At 37.0% G+C, this 21,864-nt stretch overlaps 1 protein-coding gene across 1 annotated transcript in view; it reads right to left on the bottom strand.

Annotated features, from left to right (window-relative positions):
- Positions 1–21,864, bottom strand: part of HCN1 (hyperpolarization activated cyclic nucleotide gated potassium channel 1) — a 193,097-nt gene that overhangs the window by 33,034 nt on the left and 138,199 nt on the right. The window contains exon 5 of the mRNA XM_065661692.1: positions 7,863–8,009. Coding sequence (XP_065517764.1) covers positions 7,863–8,009 — 147 coding nt within the window. The remainder of the gene's footprint in view (positions 1–7,862; positions 8,010–21,864) is intronic.

Here is a 21,864-nt window from a genome sequence, read left to right as displayed (position 1 = left end):
CCGCTGCCCCAGCAATATCTGGGTATCAGCTAGCTGAACAGTTCTTCAGTTCATTAAAATCCAACACACAGCAGACACTTGGGAGCATGATCTCAGACTGAGCAAGGTAATGGTGCAAAATTCTCCTCTGCACTCTGTTGCATTAGGACCCTGGTGTCCACAAAAACCTTTCTGATTTTGCTCATAAGATGCCTGAACAGCAGTTCAGGCACAGACTGGATTTACTCTTCTGTAAAGGGATTTTACATCTCTTATAGCATTTAGTTTGCATTTAAATAGTCTGATACTTTTCTCAAACAACTTACCTTTCTATGAAAGACAACTAGTGCACAAAGATTTGGGGATTTGATTTGGATTAGTATATTTGAAGAGCTCATGAAAGAACTTTCATGTCTGAAATACTGATTAAACAATTATGACAAAGGAATCTCATAGGTGCAGTAACAACACTGTTCAAACTCATACCTACTGAGAGCTGTCCATGTCTTATTATCTGTATTATTGAAAGCACTTAGATCTTGGACTTTCCAAAGCATGTCTCAGCTCCGGATGGATTTGGCAACAAAGAATATCAAACATAGAAAGGACTGTGATTGAAGTTTCTTGAGTATTTGCAACAGCAATTGAAGTAGTCGACAATTCAAAAGGTGTGTCTCAGCTGCAGCACGTACACCCATGTATGCGCATATATCAAGAAGCAGTTCGGGAAATCAATCGACATTGTCCTTAGGTCCCTGGGAAACAGATTTCAGCGTGCACACAGAATGTTACCATGTCACACCTGCTGCGGTAAAGTGTCATAAAACACAGCAATGCAATCACTTGGTGATTGTCTGCACATTTCCAACATTAAAATGGCCTATTTGTTCCTGTTTTTAATTTTGAAAACTTAATTATAGTCCTTTCTGAAAGGTTTTCAGGATTTTGCTTGAGCCTTAGAGTATTATTTAAGCATACCTTATGCAGATATTTGAAAAATATCAAGACTCTTCCCATCCCTTCCTGCCCCCACCATTTGTCAAATAAATAATGCTGTGGTATGTCTGACATACTGTATAGTTAATTCATGATTTCAGTACTCTAGAGTATGAACTAAAGTTATATTTTATCATCTGTGTATATGTAAAAAAAAAATCTTTAATGCATTAGATAGAGGTATTCACTCTCTGCATATAGCTATATAAAGATATACCTAAATGAGTTCCAGTATGACTACATCTATAATTCTGATGCATTTTCACTCATCCCTCTCTTTCAGCTTCATACCAAGGTTCACGGCATGTAAAAATGCATAAAATTACAGTAGATTATAAGGAAAGAATTACCTCAATTTTTTATGAGCTAAATTTATGGACATAAGTTCTCATGGAAGTAAAATATTTGGAATCTCCAATAATTCAATATTGATCTTGATAGTTTAGTGTTTTTTAATAAACTCATTTGATTATATTATTTTAATGTTTTATGACCTGTATCCATAAATTATAATGACTGCACTATTAAAGAGGATTAAAGCATACTATGGTGTAATCACACCATATTTTGGCCTCATACTATTAATTCTGGAGATGTTTCATCCTTTGTGCATAGGATTATAGTATATTTTAATGTGAACATAATGTTTTGTGATTTCTAAAGATAAATATTAAATAGAGGAAAGATTATTACAAAAGGAAGTAAGTTTTAATGGGGAAAAGGAGGAGGTTAGTAACTACCAAAAAATTACTGATCTTACTAAATTGATAATTTTAAATATGGTTTTGAATGGACTAAATACTTTCTCTAAAAATATACTTGATTTGTCTACATGTACCAAACTTATCTTATTTTGGTCTTGTTTTCATTTGGATACAATTACTCTTACCAGTAATGGAAGCTTCCCATTATTTCGTTGTGAGAGTACCTCCATTACAAAAAACTGTTACAAAATGCCACCCTTGAGGCACCACTAAGCACCGTGCATGATCTTTACACCTGACTCATTAGGCTATAAAAGGTACCATAATCTACTTACATTCACTATCCCTCAGGGAACAACGAAGGCCAAGAACTTCACACAGTCCTGCTCAATTTCAGAAACAGCACTGGGTAAAGCTGAAGAGGCTTGTTAAAAAGAAACTGAAAGTAGCTTACTATGGGCTGATTGGAAATTTCTGATGAAAACAATCTTAAGTGATACACCTAGACAAATGCATAAAATAACATATCCATTTCCTCTTGAGAGTTAGCTCTTAAGGTTATAATTAAGAAAAAACCTCAACAGCTGCCAGTCATTAAAACCAGCAAATTAACATTAGGAACTATTAGAAGAATTACTCATATTATTATACCATCATTATGCTGGCTGCTGATCTGGTGCTCTCATTTCTAAAATGCCTACAGTAGAGCCAGGAAAAAAAATTGAGAATGGCAAGGATGACCATGGGGATGAGATGACTTCCATGCAAGCAAGAACTAAGTGCAATAGGTTTCTTTACCCTGAAAAAAATACAGTTTAAGGATGTTATCAAAATTGTACCCAGCATGCGAAGGGTAGGAGGAATTGACCATACTATCCCTTTTGCTTCAAGAAGGCTCAATTCCAAAATGTGGAGGTGGTTTCTCATGCAGTTGCTGTTTGAAGATGAAGCCCTTTTTCTAAGCTACTCAGCAAGGTTTGCTTTACATTAAGAGTATATATGAAGGGTGGTATGTGCAGAAAGGGCCTGATGATTAGCTCAGACTTGTTGTAGAACTTGTATAGAGCTACAGAGAGGTTTAATGAATCCAATCCTTCATAGCCAGGTAGAAGCAATTTAAAATCTTCTGTCTCTACAGAAATCATAACTGCCGGGAGTATTCTGACTATCTAATTCTCAAGAAGGCTGGCCAGTTATTACCAGATAAGTCTAACTGTGAAAAAGATATATGCTTTTCAGTAAGAGTGAAATTTCTGTATTTAATGAAAAGAAACATTTAGTTCTTTAATTTCATCATTACTTTTCTTTATGAGCAGGTACTAGGATGCCAAATATGGCTAAGCATGGTTAATTCAGTTTGAGTGCATAGAGCTGAGGGTATCTAAGTACATTGGTGTGAGACTAATATATCCAAATTGTGCAACTAACTTAACTGGAGAGAAGATAAAGTTTTTAAGTCCCATTTTCAAGCAAGTGTCTACCTTAATTCCCAGTCATTGAAGGGAGTCTCCTTGTTAATACAAGCTTGTCCTTCAATGATACAGCAATCAGTTGCTTTACTCAGCTACGAAGCATTTACAGAGAGCCTGGTAAAACTTAAATATGTTCAGGATTTTTTTATTATTATTTTTTTATTTGTTACCCAACAATGTTAGCCATTCACATGCATATATCAGACCTTTTCTTAGCTTTTCATTATTTTAATAATCTAATCTATACTATGAATGTTCCATATGTAATTTTCAGAAGCTCAGTAAAATGAAGAACCATTCTCTGTTATCAAAGTCTTCCCTCTCCTATAAGCATATAAAACTTTATTTGTAGCATTTATCACAAGAATTATTTTACACCAAATTTTTACTGTAATTCTATGTCCTTTAGCTGTTTTTAATGGTTGAATGATCATATTTATATCATGAATAATTACTTTTCTGCTAAAAAGGGAAAGACAAAATTTAAAAAAATGGATGTCCTGGGTTCATCTGGGAAAAAGTTATTTTTTTTCGTAGTAACAGATACAGTGCTGTGTTTTGGATTTAATCTGAGAACAATGTTGATAACCAGTGTTTTAGTTGTTGCTAAACAGTGCTTACCCTGATCAAGGACTTCCAGTGTCTCATGCTCTGCCAGTGAGGAGGGGCGCAAGAAGCAGAGACAGGACATATGACCCAAACTAGCCAAAGGGATACTCCATACCACAGACTGTCATACTTTGCATATAAACTGGGGGAGTTGGCTGGGAGGGGCCAATTGCTGCTCAAGGATGGGTAAGCAACTGTACTGTGCATTGCTTGGGTTTCCTGAATTTTATTCGTCTTCCTCTCTTTTTCCCATTATTATTATTACCATTATATTATTATTATTTATTATATTTAACTCTATTTTAGTTATTAAACTGTTGTTATCTTACAGGTTTTACCTTTCTCCTATTCTCCTCCCTATCCCAATGGGGCTGGGTAGAGAGGGGGGTAATGAGCGAGCATCTGAGTGTTACTGAGTTACCTGCTGGGGTTAAACCTTGACAAGGAACCAAGAAAAGGTCATCACTCCTAAGAACCTAGCTGTGGAAAATTTCAGCCCATACAGTAAACTCAAATGGCTGAGAACAGCAAGAACTGTAAACACTGCAATTTTTTTTTAATAACATTTGATGATATTCATGCTATAATTATGCAGTAGTTTGTCTGTGGTTTCGTTTGTTCTTCTTGCTGTAAGTGAGGAAATAAAGATTTCAGTTGAATGTCTTCATCAGAAGTTACTTTCATCAAGCTAAGTATGCCCTCTGAAGACTCTGAATGTTTAATTCTTACCCTACACTAAACAAAAGTATAATAAAATGCATGATTCATTAAAAACTTAAGAAATGCAGTAAATAGTCATTCTTAAATGATGCAGTTAGGATAACTGTGCTATCACCTGGACTTTATAGACCGGTGCAGTTACTGGCACGTAAGATGGTATATCCCATCCATATACGAGCAATTGTGTTATGCCTTTAAAAGGCTCTAATTTATTATCCATTAGTAAAATGAAAAAGCCAGTATCTGCAGTACCAGACTGCACATACTGAAGTAGTAGTTAAAATAGAATTTGAAACTGCTAAACTAAGCAAACACCCAACTGGAACAACTACTATGTTGTCATCAGTGCAGTGTAAGACCTGATCTGGGCTGATTAAGTAAATTTTTCCTATATAATACAGAGAACAAAGAAGACATGCTAAGTACGGCATGACCATAGCAAAACCAGAAGCTATTCCTTCTGTGAAATTCTATTATTACTCCCTGTTTTTAGTGGCTCATTAATTTTTGAAATTATCTGTGTTTTATCTCTCCCTAGAAGTACTTTTTGTTTTTTATGCTTGACCAAATTTGACTTGTTCCTCTTAGAGAATAAGAAAAAAGAAAGGGAATGGGCAGAAGTAGGAGAGGTAAACGAAAAGGAAAATGAAAAGGAAAAAGGAAAAAAAAAGAGAAAAAGGGAAAAAGCAAGAGGAAGAGGAAGAGAAGGAAGAGGAAGAGAAAGGGGAAGGGGAAGAAAAAGGAAGGAAGGGAGAAAGGAAGGAAGGGGGGAAGGGAGGAGGGAGGGAACAGAGAAGGGCAGCAACTAAACAGGGGGAAGAAAGGAGAAAAAGTCAGGTAATTAGAGTGCCATAACTGTAAATTGGTGTGAGTAAACAAATTTTGCAGTGGAAGTGATTAGACCTCATTCATGGAGAAATGCTTTCCTTAAAAGCAGAAATAGGTGAAACTATTTCTGATACCAGTGACTAATGTTTCGGTACATGCTTGTATTCTTTTAACAAAACAAAAGTCCCATACTGGCCAAGATTCATAGTTTGACTGTGTCGTGGTTTAATCCCAGCCTGTCACTCGGAAACCACGCAGCTGTTAACTCACTCCCCCCCCTTCTTCCCCTCACTCCTGGATGGGGAGAAGAATCAAAAGAATGTAACTCCCATGGGTTGAGATAAGAACAGTCCAGTAACTAAGGTATAACACAAACCACTACTGCTGCACCAATAATGATGAGGGAAATAACAAGGGAAGAGAATATAACCCCTCACCACCCACCGACAGATACCCAGCCTGACCGAGCAGTGACCTAGCTCTTCCGGGTAACTGCCCCCACTTTATATAGTGGGCATGACGTGCTGTGGTATGGAATACCCCTTTGGCTAGTTTGGGTCAGGTGTCCTGTCTCTGCTTCCTCCTGGCTTCCCCTCCTCCCTGGCAGAGCGTGAGACTCAGAAAATCCTTGATCAGACTAAACATTACTAAGCAGCAACTAAAAACATCGGTGTTATCAGTGCTGTTCCCAGGCTGAAAGTCAAAACCACAGCACTGCACCAGCTACTAAGGAGAAATACGACTGCTACCTCTGAACCCAGGACAGACTGTCAGTGTACTTTAGGGATAATTCCCGCACTTTTCCTGTCCTTCATGATAGATTTTTATAGCACTTTCTCCTCTTAACATTTGAAGAGCTACCAAGGAGAGCCACAGAGTAAGCTGTCAGAGGCAGTACAGAAGCCAGAGCCCTCCACCAGCCCTTCAAAACAATTATAAATTTACAATATAATGAAAGGACTCGGGCTACTACATCTAGGGAATTAAACGGGCCCTGCAGTGGCATTCAGTCATCTGTAATGTTAAATTGTTAGAGCAATCATGGTTTGGCCTGATTTTGACTTGAACCATCCAGCAATGACCCAGCAATATTGGGCACCATTCACCATTTCCAGTTGCCGGTTCCTAAGGAGGGAAGCCACTACTGGACTTCCATAATACAGACATGGCGAAAGTGTGCCAGATGCCCTCAAATCCCATGAATGGATATTGTTTCTTGTTTCTTTGTTATATTGTTTCTTATAACTATTTTAAATATGGAACTGGATTGATTTTTGGCAATGGATTTTATAACATTTGTAATCCATGTGTAACATTGTAATCCATTTGGTAATGGATTGTATAACAAAACAACTTTGTTATGTTTCTTTTCATAACAAGGAACAGGATTCAATGGTTCAGGCCAGCTATCACAGATCTAAGCTCTTCATATGCCACAGAACTTGTTAAAACCAACCAAACACCTTCATATAGCTTTCAAAAAATACATACATCATCTGGTGCTCTGTTGGAGGTCATATATGTATATATATGTATATGTATATATACACACAAACACCATACATATACATAAACACATTCAAACGCCACTCCTCCCATAGCAGAGGATACCAAAAGGCATTACTTGGTATCACTGAATAACACAAGGTTTCATCATGCAGCAGGCTGCTCTTTAGTCTGCCCTTCTCTTGTGTCTTTTTTCCCTATTTATGCTTCTCTATGTTGAATTTTTCAACTTCATTATTCTCCTCTGTTGGTTGTTTTTTGTTTTTTGGTTTTTTTAATCCTTTCAGTAAAGGATATCAACCAACTGTAACACAAACATCCTTGAGCAGGTCAGGCATGGGCACCATCCAACAGAAGAGGGACAGGTTTATATTCCTAGTAAGCATCAACCTCTGTTAAAGCAAGATGAACACTACCTTCATCCCACACAAACACCTTACCAAAGAAAATTCCAAGTGCTTCCACACATAACTTATCCTAACATGACCTAATGTAACGAAACCCCCAAAGGTGGAATACAGACTATAGTTTTAAAGAAAGACTTTTTAATGTTTTATTTATTATATTCTAGCTTCCTCATCTCAAGTAAAGACCATTTTAACCAAGGACACTACTTAATGAATGAAGCAAAGCAGCTCTCCCTTCACTGGTGGGTTTCAGTGATTTTATCTGGACAGATGCATGGTTAGCAAATAGGGACAGCAGATAAAACTCTTCACCTCACCCAAGACCATTCTGATGCAGCCCCTTTCTATTACAAAGAATGGCAGAAATCCATGAGTTTCTTTCAACAATTAAGGATGGGATTTTATTCTCTGACATCCCTTTGTGGCAGTGGCTCTGACAGAGTGGTTCAGAATAGAGTGTAAATCTGCTTATTTCTTAGTGTCAATCTAATATATAATTCATTCCCCTGGTCAAGCATTGACTGGGTCAAATAAGATTAAATGTCACAGAATAGAATCAGACAGAGCATTTCAACACAGAAACAGCAAAGCCATAAAAGTTTTCAATACCATGAAGAACTACTCAAATACTTTAATCTTACCTCCCTGAGAGGATCATTGAGCTCATTCAAAATGTTTTCTTCATCAAAGATCTTGCCTTGGTAGCGGTGCTCATAGTAATCATGGATCTTCTGACGCATTTCAGCTGGTAACTTGTGGAACGACATGTATTGTTCCACTTGTTTGTACTGTCAGGACAATAGAAGGACAAGTCAGAAAAATCTGCACTTTTTTACTGTCTAAAGGCATCTACAAAACGAAAATTCATTCATGTGTCCACTTACGCTTTGCATATTTTATAAAAATAACATTTTATTAATATGTCAGAGAACCCTAACACAAATGTTGGTTAATTTAATATTGCTCACATGGCAGCATGACTATAAGCCACAGAAACTGCCTTTAGTGGTGATACTTGATACTAATATCCATATTAAAATATAAGTTTTAGAAGCCAAACCCTCACACTTGTCATGTGTTCCCTAAATTCCCCGCTATTCCGAAGTTGTGAAAGTACAGCAACCCAAATTTTAGCTCATTCTATGCAACAGATAGGGAACCTGCACATAATATCCACATCTCTACTGCTGCATTAAGAGAGAGTTTAAGCCGTGAAATTTCAGAAAGTGGTTATGCTGCATTAATATGTAACATGTAACGTTGTGTATGCTTATGCAGTGACTGAAGAACAAAGTTGAAATCTGTGGAGATAATGAAGTAGAAAGCATTTTTCAGAAGGAATGAACTGGAGAAATAGGCATGGCATTATGAAATAGAAAGATGGGGAACAGACTGATGCCAGGACCTAAGAGATTCAGAGGACCTCACTTTATCTGCCTTCTGCCTTTTGTTTTCTTGTTTCTACTAGTCCTCTGCCTTGCCTTCTGCTTTGTTTGCTTCCCTTTTCCAGAAGCCTTTTTGGATAGTGTAACTTTCAGACAAGAAAGTCGCAAACTAATGTACTCAGAGTTGAACTGTACTAAAGCGCATGATACATTTGAGCTGACAAAACGGAGAATTTGCCCAAACTGCAAATGGACAAGTATTGCCTGACCAAGACTTTTGCCTCTCAGACGCCCTATCCTTAGCTCAGATGAAGAGGATAAGGCGCTAAGGCACAGAAGGATAAAACCACTCCCGTGCTTATAGGCAAGTTAAAACTTGGTTTACTTAGGTAAAGAATCTTAATTAATTTAATTAATTTTTGTCATGCTTAATGAGGCAATTCTAACTGCATTTGATGAAGAAAACCAACAAAACAAACCAATGAAATCTTAGCATCAGCATCTCTGTAGAGCAATTAAATGAATTTGTAATGTACATGCACCCGTATACATGAACTGCAGCGTATATCCCATATCCTCTAACTTGTATAATTGAAGGTTGCTCCATCCTCTGGAACTGAAATTAGTTTTTGCTTTACTAAGTGGCAAAAGATTAGATGAGGCCACTTGTACAGCATGCATTCCACAAATAAGAGGAAAGAAATTTTGCATGGGACAATTTAACAATGCATGATGAATATGTAAGTCTGATTTAACCCATGTACAGCTATTCTGCACCTCTGAAGCAAGACTTCCTCACCTCTGTTGTTTAGAAGTGATATTTTAATTTGTGTGCTCATCATTGGTTTCTGTTCTGATGTGGAGAAATTTATCCATACATTGTGGGTTTCAGTCTGGGTCACCAGAAGACAGACACTCTATCATAAATGAAGTATTGCTTCTAAAATTACCCTACCTATGAGTTACAGCTCACCTAGGCACAGATTTACATGGAGTAAAGGGACAGCAGATCGCCCAGTGCTCTAAATAGCTCACCAACTTGGTCACAGTTCCAGCTGTTGTGCAGTGCTACAGCTTTTCTGCAGCAAAAGAAAGAAGATGCTGCACTGTGCAATGTTCCCTCCAGCCCTTCATTACTTTGGCTTCATGTATGGATACGTAACACATGTCACGTGTCATAACAGACATGGACAGGGAATGGACTTCACTACACCCCTCTATCTGATTTTATTTACACACAAACATGCTTGAGCAATGCTCAATAAAAAGTAATCCTTGCTAATGAAAAAGATACAGTCATTGAGATGTATAATACAAGGCTGCTGCAAAGGAATTTTATACCAGAATGACCTTGAAGAAGAGAACATTCATGCTAAAAGCAATTTGCTTTGCCAGCAATTTACACTGCTGTCTTTCTTTAGTGCTGTTATTTAAATAGGTGCTTTCTCCCATAGAAGCAGATCTTTTTCCTACCATGAATTATAGTTACATGAGAATTATGCTTACAGATGAAAATTTTAGGAAAGCAAAAAATAAAACTAGTAGGAATGTAATGACACACACTGCTGTGTCTTAAAATGTTTCTAAATTAATAACACACACAATAATAGGGACAGCTGCATTTTAGTAAAATATCTACACCAATGAATTTAAAGTCTCCCACAATTCACAGAAACATTTAACCATCTAAAATACTATCAAGGTCTCTTCCATGTCAAAATATCTGACCCTGTGTATATCTGACCCTGTCCAGTACACTATCACCATCACCCTGTAATGTATCTTTCCTAATCTTTCTGAGTGTGATTTTGGCTCAAATTCAGTATTATTCATGCTGCTACTACTCCCTTCTTGACATCCTGCCACAGCAGTCATGTGAAGTGGTCCCTCAAAACATTTCACTTTTTCTTCAGCATCTGAAATCTTTCACTCAGTCCAAGTAATGATTGCTTTTTTATTTCAGAAAAAAGCAAGTTCATTTTTTCAGCTTGCTGTATGTTATTGGCAATATTGAGGGTTTCCCAGATTAGCTGTGACTGTAGTGTGCAACATTCCAGTTGCAAAAAAAAGTGCTTAAATGAAGATACAAAAAGAGCAAATTAGCATGGTCTTGTTCATTTTGTGCAATAAATCACTAATTTGTCCAACTTCATTTTGAAGAATATTTTCTCTGTGGGTACCACACATATCAATTATGGTTAGAAATTGAGATATTTTTCACTTTTAAATAATTATACTGATTTTTGCTGGATTTTTTTGTTTTGTTTTGTTTTGTTTTTTTCTAACTCATAAAAATGCAAATAACAAACAGAACTGAATTATTTTCTGGGAAAAAATGATGAAATTGTCAGTGAAGTTACATTTTTGTAAAAACTTTGTATTTTTATCATATTTAAAAGGGCTGTAACTGATTCAGAGTCATCCATCAAACATGACACTTGACCCTGCATCTTCCTATGTGAATGAAATAATTTCTTCCTAATGACTGTTCTCATCACACTGCATCCCACATCTTTTTTCTTCTAGATTGAAAATTTTGATTTTCTTGGGAATCTTGTTGGTGTTTGGTGGTTTTGTTTCTTTCTTTGTTTTCTCCTTGTCTGTTTTGGCGTGTGAAGAATAGAGATGTCTTAATTCCACATTCACAAAAGTACCTCTGGAACTTTTCTTACATCTGTGTAAGAGGAAAGAGGACTTTACATTATTGCACTATTGCATTATTGCAGGTTTTTAGCCAGTCAAAGCCACAACCTTATGAATACAAACTTTTCAATGAGATATGTAAAAGAAAAATTTAATCCTATATACAAATTAGAAATGTAAAACCCAGGCAGAGATCATCTGTAAAATCTGCCGAATTAAGCGAGTTCTCTCCACAATTTAGTTGGAATGAATTCATAAGTATTCTTAAAATGGTTTGAAAATGCTTCCCTGACATGTGTAAGAGAAGAATTTAAGCAGCATTATAATATGTGAAGGAGATTTAACTCACTGAGAGGAAGCAGAAAGCTGAGAGGAGGCAATCTGATCAAGATGAAGCCTTTCTAAATAATGAAAATCAAGCAAAGAACCATCACAATTTTGCATGGTTTCTAAACTACATTAGGGTATATAGGTCCCCTGAGTTACTGAGTTTATTCCCCTGCTACTGTAAAACCTCGCATTATGTTACTCCTTATAAACAAATCAAGACATCTCAAGAACAGTTAGACTTTCTCTCTCCATCAGTCCTTTATTGTTTCAAGAAGTTTACTGGTCTTATACATATCTCTGAACCTAATTTCAAATTTGTCTAAATGTATGCAGATGCAGTTTAAATCAGCTAATGCTTACTGCAAAATTATCTAGCACCTCCAAAAGCTCCTATCCCTCGGTATGTCTCTCTGGAGTATTTACAGATGGGAATCATGTCTCTTCTCAGCCTCATCCAAGTAGGCCATTATACTTTTTGTTCTGAAGACAGCCTATTGGCCGCCTTCTTTTTCATCCCTTCTAGTCTGAGTTCATCTTTCTCCAACTGAAGTTATTAGAATGTACATATTATTTTAGAGGAAATATGACCGATTTGTACTATTATTTTTTTCCCAACCTAGTGGAAAGCCAAAATGCATTGAAATGGTTGTTTACAGTCATTCTATGAGCGGCTCCATCACTCAGATTCCTCATTTTCTCCTTGCCACTTGCAATTGCTGTGCTCCTCCATCTTCCAGTTTATAGCAGCAGCTTGTACCAGTGGCTGAGTCCTTGGATTTTGAATTTCTGAATTTCATCCTATTCCCATTACCTCATCTCTCAAAACTCGACTCATTGCTTCTATAAAGTATCTTGATCTTTCTCTAACATCAGCATCTCAAGTTTTATCATAACCTTCATACCATCATTGAACTCCTGAAATTATTATGCAAGCCCAGTGACAATGTTGTGCCTTTAGGTATTTTTCTACTAGCCTTACTCCAGCTTGGTATCTGGAAAACTCGCCTATGGGCCCACAGCCAGATCAGGGGAAGGACTGGCAGTACATGTAAAAGTAAAGAAAATTGCTGCCTTACACCAGCTTTGCTTCTAAGAGCAGAATGAGGTCTACATACCCTAATGCAAATTAGTTTTGTGTAGATAAGACATTACAGTCTACATAGCAGGTGTCACACTGAAGAGATCCCAGGAATTTCTTATACACCCTAATACTTAAATGATTTTACTCTTTGAAAATTTTAATTTACAACTACTTTCAAATTCTCAAGTGAATCAAAAGGCAGCAAACCTGAATACCACTAACCTTGTGAGACCGCACCTGGAGTATTGTGTGCAGTTCTGGTGTCCTCAACATGAAAAGGACATGGAACTGCTGGAACAAGTCCAGAGGAGGGCCATGAGGATGATGAGGGGACTGGAGCACCTCCTGTATGAAGATAGGCTGAGAAAGTTGGGGCTGCTCAGCCTGGAGAAGAGAAGGCTGCGTGGAGACCTCATAGCAGCCTTCCAGTATCTGAAGGGGGCCTATAGGGATGTTGGGGAGGGCCTTTTTGTCAGGGACTGTAGTGACAGGACAAGGGGTAACGAGTTAAAACTTAAGCAGGGGAAGTTTAGACTGGATATAAGGAGGAAGTTTTTTACTGTAAGGGTGGTGAGGCACTGGAATGGGTTGCCCAGGGAATTTGTGAATGTTCCATCCCTGGCAGTGTTCAAGGCCAGGTTGGACAGAGCCTTGGGTGACATGGTTTAGTGTGAGGTGTCCCTGCCTATGGCAGGGGGGTTGGAACTAGATGATCTTGAGGTCCTTTCCAACCCTGACTATTCTATGATTCTAACCTTGGACTTTGAACAGAAACTCTTAGAATCACAGAATTAGAGACTGTTCTTTTTCTGTGATAAACAGTCTTGAAAAATGTGAAATGACAATAAAGAGTGGAAAATTATTCATGTGATACCTTAATGCAGCTTTCTAAAAGTAAAGTGTCTAATTTAAACCAGTTATCCTGATTCTTTCATACCAGACAGAGATAACAAGGGCAATTAATCTTGTTCTAAGCTTCATGTTTTGCATACATGTAATAAACTCATATCATCCTCATCTCCCTCTCCATTGACCCTAGGGGAGATCTGACTGACTAGGAATGACCAATTAGCTAAACATCAACTGTAACCATATATTTTAAAATAATAATTTAATAAAGGATTCTAAAATATTAACCTTTTGGTTGCGATATATATATATGGTCTCTGATTCAACAGAAACATACTAAAGGATTACTTTCAAGTTCAATCACCCATGTAAGTGTGCTAAAATTTCAATCTTAAAGTAATCAAATGAATTTGGTTATCAGCAGAAGAAAGTGAATGCTACAGGGAGGCACTGAGGACTCTTTGATCATGAAATGCCAGGTAAGGATTTTATATTTGTGTTTTGGATTCCTTTTGGGAAAAAGGAAATCGGTGCTCTGCATTAGAAAGGCAACATTAGGTTCTGTCTGAATCAGAGTAAGGAAAAGGTAGTATGCTATCACATCACTGAACACCAACTGACAAAATGCACCGAACTATAAAACTGTCTGAAGTATAAAAGATTTAATTCTAAAAAATCAATATAATTATAAATTTTCTCCCCTTTTTAACTTTTTAGTAGTGACTAGACCCATGATTCAAGTGACTGTAAGTTAACTTACATGGCAAAACATTTCAAAAACAGCTCATCTTAATAGGTTTTCATGTGCTGAATATAAAGGCACAGCTCAAATATTTTAATATTATTTGAATAGCTTTTTCTTGGTAGAGTGTTTCTATAAACACAGTTTACAATGTTATAAAGCAATTTTCTGCTATTTTTTAATCCCTGTGAAAATTCACTGCAGTTTACACCTCAGGTTCCTGTACTTTCCACAAAATATAAGCAGACATTATTGCTGCTATTGTGCTCTAAGACCCTGAAACAGTCTGAAGGAACCAAGGAGCCTTGCCCCTCTTGTCCTTCACTTTGATGGACACAAGATTTTGTTTTCTAGTGACAGTTTTGGGTTTTTGTTTCCCAGGGAAGAAAAGGGTGGAAAACTTTCTGAAACAGGCTGGAGGAATTGTTTCAAAGCGTTTAAACACTTAATGTCCCAGTTTGACATTAATTTGCTTATTCATGGAGTTATAGGCCCCTCACTTCTCTGTAGAAGGTATGAGACAGACAGATAGCTTTCAGGAAAATGGAAGATTCAGCAGATATCCCGAGGTACAGAACTGGAGGAATGGCATTTGCAATGGTTGTTTAAGCAAATGCAGTTTAATAAAGAAAATACAGTTTAATATTGAAGCTTTCCAAACCAAAATGTAAACATATTTAAGCTAAATCAAAATTATGCTGTTTATTCTTTTTATTTTATGGGAAAAATTATATAATTTTCTTGAAGTATGTAAAGTCTAATGACTTTGGTGGAAGATTTTACTTCATGGCAAGTGTGTTTGGCATTAAAAATATTCACGAGTGCTAACACATGGCTCCGGATATAACAAGGTGGATGGACATGGACAGAAGTGAACAATGATCACACATTAGCGAAGAACTGAAGCTGGGAGAGCCTTGTTATATTAACTACATGAGAGGTTTTATTGCCTCTTCAAAATTCTTCAAATGCATAAGTGAACTGGAGAAGCAAATTATCATGGAATTATACAAATTATTAAATATGCAAGAAACTTCAATTCCTATATAAAATAGAACATATCAAAATAACATTCTGGTTTTCAATCCACGGAAATATTGGTAATGTCTCCTATAATGAAATTTGGCATTCAACTGAATGTTGACTTAAATTACATTGATGAAGGAATTTAAAAAATGAAACCTGAAGTTTCACCTGACCAAAAATTCTCAGACAATTAATTCTTAAGCAATATATCTATATTCCATTTGTTGAGATTTCATTCTGCAGCAGGGCAACTGCAGGTGCAATGAATGAGTACTGAAAGATTATAAAGGGAACACTTTCCCCTTATAAAAGGAAGTAAAATCACTTTTTAAAAGCAATCTTTCCTCAAAGTATGGGTTTTTTTTAAGATTAAAGGGATAAAATTTGCAATATTCTGTGCAAAGACCACATAATGAAAATACATAACTTCCATTTAATATACTATTTTGAATGAAAATGTTGTGTATTTTAAAGCAACCATTTTGCCAAAACACCTTATAAACTGTTTCAATTAAATTGCATATATTCTATTGCGTAATGCAGTTACTTGTTATGGCGTCCCCCCAAAAACAAAGAATGTGTAATTTTATAGGGAACATTTTCCCCTTTCTATGATATCTTTCTCTCTCATCGGAAATAATAAATTAATCTGCTTTTTCCACTCATTCGTTTGAGAAATTAGATAATGGATTGCTTACAAGCTTTTAAAATTATGTCTCCACCCAGTATTGAGTAGTTCCAACACACTAGCTGAGCTGCACGGTTGTATGTCTAAATATCACATGACACTGCTTCTGTTTGCTGAATGAATAATCTAATCTGTATAAATAAAAATAATGTCTGAAAAAAAATCTCTCATGCTTGATTCTCCCAGCAAGAATTTGAATAATGAGACAATCACAGACAGCAGGCTACACTTTTCTTTTTGCAAGAACTTCCAGTCTAACTTCATAAGTGGATTCTATGTTAAAATAATAATAAAAGGCATTAAGTTACAGATTAATGGGAAAGGAATGAGAAGACTTGTATAGCTTATATTTATTAATGGCTATTTAAGAGACTCGATTTTCTCTTGTCACATTTATTCCAACAATCTGGTATTTTTCTCTTCTTTAACGCCTTAATGTGCCACCAGCTGTAAGTGTTACTCCTGACACACAGTGGTGTAAATGAGGTAAAACCAGTATTCCTGCTCACAAAAGATGGGGACCCTGTATTTTTGGTCCAGCCATTGTCTGACTGCGGGAGTCTGGGCCGGGCACGCTGAAGGATATTGTTACATGCATCTTTCCCATCTCAGACTGCAAATAGTGCTATTTAATGAACCTGTCAGCTGGGTGATAAAAGGTCTCCAAAATTATTATCTCTTATCTGCAGTCATTGTCAGTCATACAGCCCAACTGTGTGCCTCGATTCACAGCTACAGAACCAAACAATAACAAACTGGTGGCTCTGTATAAGTGTGCCGACGCCTCCAGCCTGGAGCTTCAACTACCAGCAGGTGGAATAGAGTGGAGAACACTGATCAGGTCCCTTCTACAGTAAGGTAATCCTACCTCACTAATAAGTATTCCTTATTACCCTAAGGCCCTCATAATATGCAAGCATAGCCTAGCTCTGAGTTTTTACCTAAAGGCCTTGGTTGAGGACCTGAATGGTTTCCATATTGCTGGACTACAGAAAGGAGAGAAAGGTCTGAACCACTTTCCCAAGCTATAAAGAATTCTGCATAAATATTCCTAAAGCATTTAATCTTAACTTCTGTCAGTCTCACCCAACATTTAAAAGCATTATCTTCGATAGCTACTATATGTATGTGGTATTTGCAGTGCTCATTCTCTTCCATGTAGCAACAGTTTTTCCATCTTACAGGATTGGACTTATTGATTCTGTCCTAATATTAAAAACAATCTCTTTAGGCTCCTGCTTCATATTCAACAGAGGGCTGCAGCCAGTTTCCATGCACTTGGCTGAAGGGGACTCTTATCCTTCACTGGAAATTCAATCAAGAGACGTTACTGTGCCCCTGCAATGATTACTGTACATCTGGAATTTGTACTGTTCCTGCTTTTAAAAATCCTTGCCATCCTAGGTTTTACTGGGATTATTAGGAAAAGAAAGAAAGGTTTTGCATGTTGAAATACCTCCATGTTTCAAATGGGGATATGAGTCAAATCCTCATGTCTCTCTCATGTATGTGTTTCCCCAACCACATCAGAAAAGGAACTACTTCCATTTCATGAATACCTCTTATTTATGCATAGTACACATTTCATGAGCCAGGGGAGCTTCTGATCTGACTGTCGAAGATGAGCATTTGGTCAAACTTGAATTTAGCACTAACATTTACTCATAGCATAATTACCTGGTATGATAACCATATATACCAAAAATGAGTAAGCACAGATGGTTCTCAAATGACCAGAGATCTGGTTATGTTCAGAAGACACCAAACAGTAAACATGCTCATCAACCATTTGTTATCTTATTTTGTTAGCAGCAAGTAATAAGTTCACCTGTCCATCCCACAGTCACTGACTGAGTGAATTCACTATGAATCCAGAGATATTTCTACAATCTGCTTTCTTCACTGCTATTTTGCTTAGCATACAGATCTTTTCACAAAAAGAGAAAAATAATTTATAATCAACCACAAATCAAAATAAAAAGTAAGCTTCCTGCTGAATGGTATGATAGGTTGGCTTTTATAGTTCTTTATCATGAAATGGAACTGAAGTGATTTATTTAGCCTAAAAGATATCATCTGTTTATTTTTCGTTAATTACCCCCCAAAGAGTACTGTTGCTTGCAAGAGTGCTTTAAGCTGTCATTTTACTTACATGCTGTAATTAAACATTTCCTTTCAATTGCCACAAAATACAAAATCCTATTGTTCCTTTCAATTAATGTAATTGAGAAATTAATTAAGTTTTAGGCAACTTTCTGAATAGGATTTGTTTCTTAGTGTGTTCTTTATCTTGCAGAAATTTGCATTTTATTGTTATAAGAAGGGAGGAGCATGAAACCCAGGCTCAGTTCCTCTCTTCATAGAAGCAACGACTGATCTCTTATTTAATGAAAAAACTATTGCAGCTCCGAGGCATGAAAAGTGAGACATCTCTTCTCCATGCTACTATAGGTGAAACTGTATCGACTCTAAGGCAGGATAATTTTCTGTCATAATGAGAAAAATAATGTACAGATGACAGCTTATTTGAAAATATCTGATATGTTGCAACGGTCTCCTTAAGGTTGCCAGTTTCAAAGTGAAATTTAATTTTCACTATTGAGTCATCTTGTACATTTTCCTTACCTTTCTAATGGTTTGGATTCAATTTCTTTCTTTTCAATTTGTCTGTGCCAGTAAAAATGAATATACACTAAAAGCAGTGCCTGGAGGGGAAGACAGGAGTTATTCCCCACATGCACTCTCAGGGAGAAGCAGGGAGTGAGGGAGATCAGCTCAGCTCTACTTCATCACACCTTCATTCAGTTCTGGGCATGAGTTTCAGTCTGTACAGCTCATGGACCTCCTATGGGGGCATCTGTCCCTAGGCACTGAACGCATGCTGCAGCTGTCTTTGATACCTGTTCTGACCACAAGAGTGACAGTGTTGACTGTCTATTTTCAATTGAATGAAAGTGTTTTAGAGATGTGTGTTGGGTCTGCCCACTGGGTCAGCAGTGGTTTCCTGTAGCATGGACTTCATCTCACTTCATCGATTCTGCAATACGGAAGCACTGTATAATGCTGAATTCGGCACGGGCTACAATGCCTTTAGCTAATGGACATGTCTAGGTGTTAGCATCTTGCCCACAGGAAATTCAGTTATTTCAAGAAGCAATTTGAAATAGTAATTTAGAAAGGACTGTAGAAAAAAGTATATAAAGGTCAGAATTATGTTATATTATGTTCTATCTATTGTTTAATAGTTGAAGAAAAAAAAGCTTTATTAGCAACGTAAATGTTACATCTGCTTGGTGTTGTGCCAACAGCTACGCTACTAGCAGCACCAACATGATACAGCTGCTGATCCTGGAAATTCTGGCTCTGATGAAACCTAATTCTGGCTTGCCAGTTCTTTTTCTATTAATTAGTGAAAATGTCAGTTCATCTGAACTTTTTTTTTAAAAGTATCCATTTCAAAGACTTGCATAGCAGTAATTTTTTCATGTATGGGAAATTGTCCAAAGCTGAAGGAAGAGACAAATTAATTCTTCAATAAACTAAGATGGTCCAATTGCTCAGTTATAGGATATATTGCTTTTCTCGACTTCTGATCAGAGAACAGAAACTGGCCTTCCCTCGTGTCATAGAAGTGTACTAATGATACGGAAATAGTTCTTCCAGGCTGGGCATCTCACAGTGTCTTTTGTGCTTTGACTAAGAAGCACGTATAGAATCATAAAATAGTTTGGATTGGAAGGGACCTTCAAAGGTCATTTAGTGCAAGCCCCAAGGGGTTACAAGTTATTTTACGTGCATGTTCTTTTACATAACAATGTGCACCCTGTGAAACACAGTATCTGAAAAGCTTTTTCTGAGTTGCAGCCATGTTTTTTTTTCCTCATAAAATGTTCTGTAATTCGGTTATATCAAGCATCTTTTCATAACTTGCTTTATTCTAAGAAATCTCAGCACCTGCTACAAGGAGAGGCTCCCAGAAGACAGGAATACACCTACCCATTTAGTAGCCTGCCACCTGAAGTTTGCCAAAACAGCCTAAGATGATTCAGAAATAATTCGAGAGTGAAGACTTACAGATCCTTTTCTAACTCTGAGGCACCATGGACTTCCAAATAAAATCACAAACCCAAGAATTATAATTACCAGAAACAATCCACAAACACTGTCTCAGGCAACAAGTTACAGCTATGCCTCTGTATTTAAGGAATAATGGCCTTTCTACTTCATACTGTTATGATGATTATAATGCTTTTGGCAAAGTCAGTAATGAGTCCCAAAGGTCTGACACTGCACAAAGCTTTTAGCAACTCTTGCACCTGATCATCTGTAACACACTTCAAAAATTGTTTACTATTTGAAATACTGTGCTGTGGCAAAGCTAATTAGGATACGTATCTGTGCAAGCTGATGAGACTTTTATAAAAACTTGTAAAATTATAGGCTGGTAGACAGTGACAAGACTGCCTTATGTCCCCCTTTTTTGTCTTCTTGTGAGTAGATGAAAGTACAGTATAAGCTAAAGCATCCCTTCATCCCCCATTCTCCAAAATAAGTAATTCCTTTGGGGTAGCATGTATATTGCAGCACAACAGCACAGAAAGGATAAGATTTATCTCCCAGGTGGCTCAACTTCTCCAGGAATCTGAACATGGCACAACCTATTGCTAAAATTATGCTGTATAAATGAAAACGGCCTATTGTTAAGTACAGAGAAGGACCTGAGACCAGTCGCAGAACACTGTTGCGTTACAGTATTTTCAGGCTTTCAAAAAATCACTAGCAGAAAAACAAGAGGTCCATTTTTAAAACAAATGTGAACACCATAAAAAGCAGAACTTAGAAATCAGCATTTCATGAGAAACTTTGCAGTCCAGATCAGATCCAAGAATTACATGCTAAAACTCCAGTATTGTAAGATAAACTGGGTGTCTAAAATTCAAGTTCTGCAATTTGTATTTTGAACATCTGTCTAGTTTAGCCAGAACAGAAACTAGATTCTCAAAGATTTTTTATTAATGTTAGTTATAATATGTAGGCAATAGAAACTCTTCTTTATCTGTTTTACTCTATTGCATTTATATTTCAGTTAAAGAATATAGCAAAAACTGGTACAAGCCTAGTTAAACAGTGATATGGTGGTGAGTTTACCATAGCTCTTCCTTTCCTACACATTTTCATCATGACCAAAATTGCCATTTCTTAAGACTTCAGTGGAAATACATTAAGTTCCTGATACTTACAGATGAGACACTTAGAAGTATCTAAGATTCTCCAAAAGTCTCCTAGGCACCAAAACAGGTCTAATGATCATGCTGAGAACTTGGTATCTGCCTTGTTCCACCTCTAGTTCAACCACAAAGAGCTTGAAACTTAGGAAAGCATGGAAGAGCTGCCACCTATTCCTCTTAAGAATATGCAAAGGCATCACTGACTGAATGAGCGCCTGCCAAGTCTTGATTTACTCTATGGCATAGCCCCTTCACCATGTGCTAAAATAAGCACTTAGAGAAAGAAGCAAAGAGGAGGCTCCGCTCCCCGGTTTTTGAAGGCAGGACCTCAGATGTCTCACTGCATGAGGTGTTTGAGTATAAAACTTGTGGAGCAAAACAGTATAAAACAGCCTTGTGGAGGGGAAAGGAAATGGAAGCATGCTTCAGCTACTGCTGCCCCAAAGTTGCCCCTGATAGTTTGCTGCCTCTTGCAAGTGCATGTCAAGTGCCTTCCTATGGACTACATGGACAATTTAGATATTTAAACTGGATCTCTGAGAGGTAGACTTGAAAAGATGGTGCAAGACCTTACGCTATAAAATCTAAAGCCACCCTCCTGCCCCAAATCTGTTACTCATTTGTAAACATTTATTTGGACGCTTAAGAATAAAACAAAGTAATCTGTGGTT

This window comes from Lathamus discolor, chromosome Z (assembly GCF_037157495.1).
Source record: "Lathamus discolor isolate bLatDis1 chromosome Z, bLatDis1.hap1, whole genome shotgun sequence".
NCBI lineage: Eukaryota > Metazoa > Chordata > Aves > Psittaciformes > Psittacidae > Lathamus > Lathamus discolor.
The sequence above is the reverse complement of the archived record's forward strand: the minus strand, read 5'-3'. Positions and strand labels throughout refer to the sequence as shown.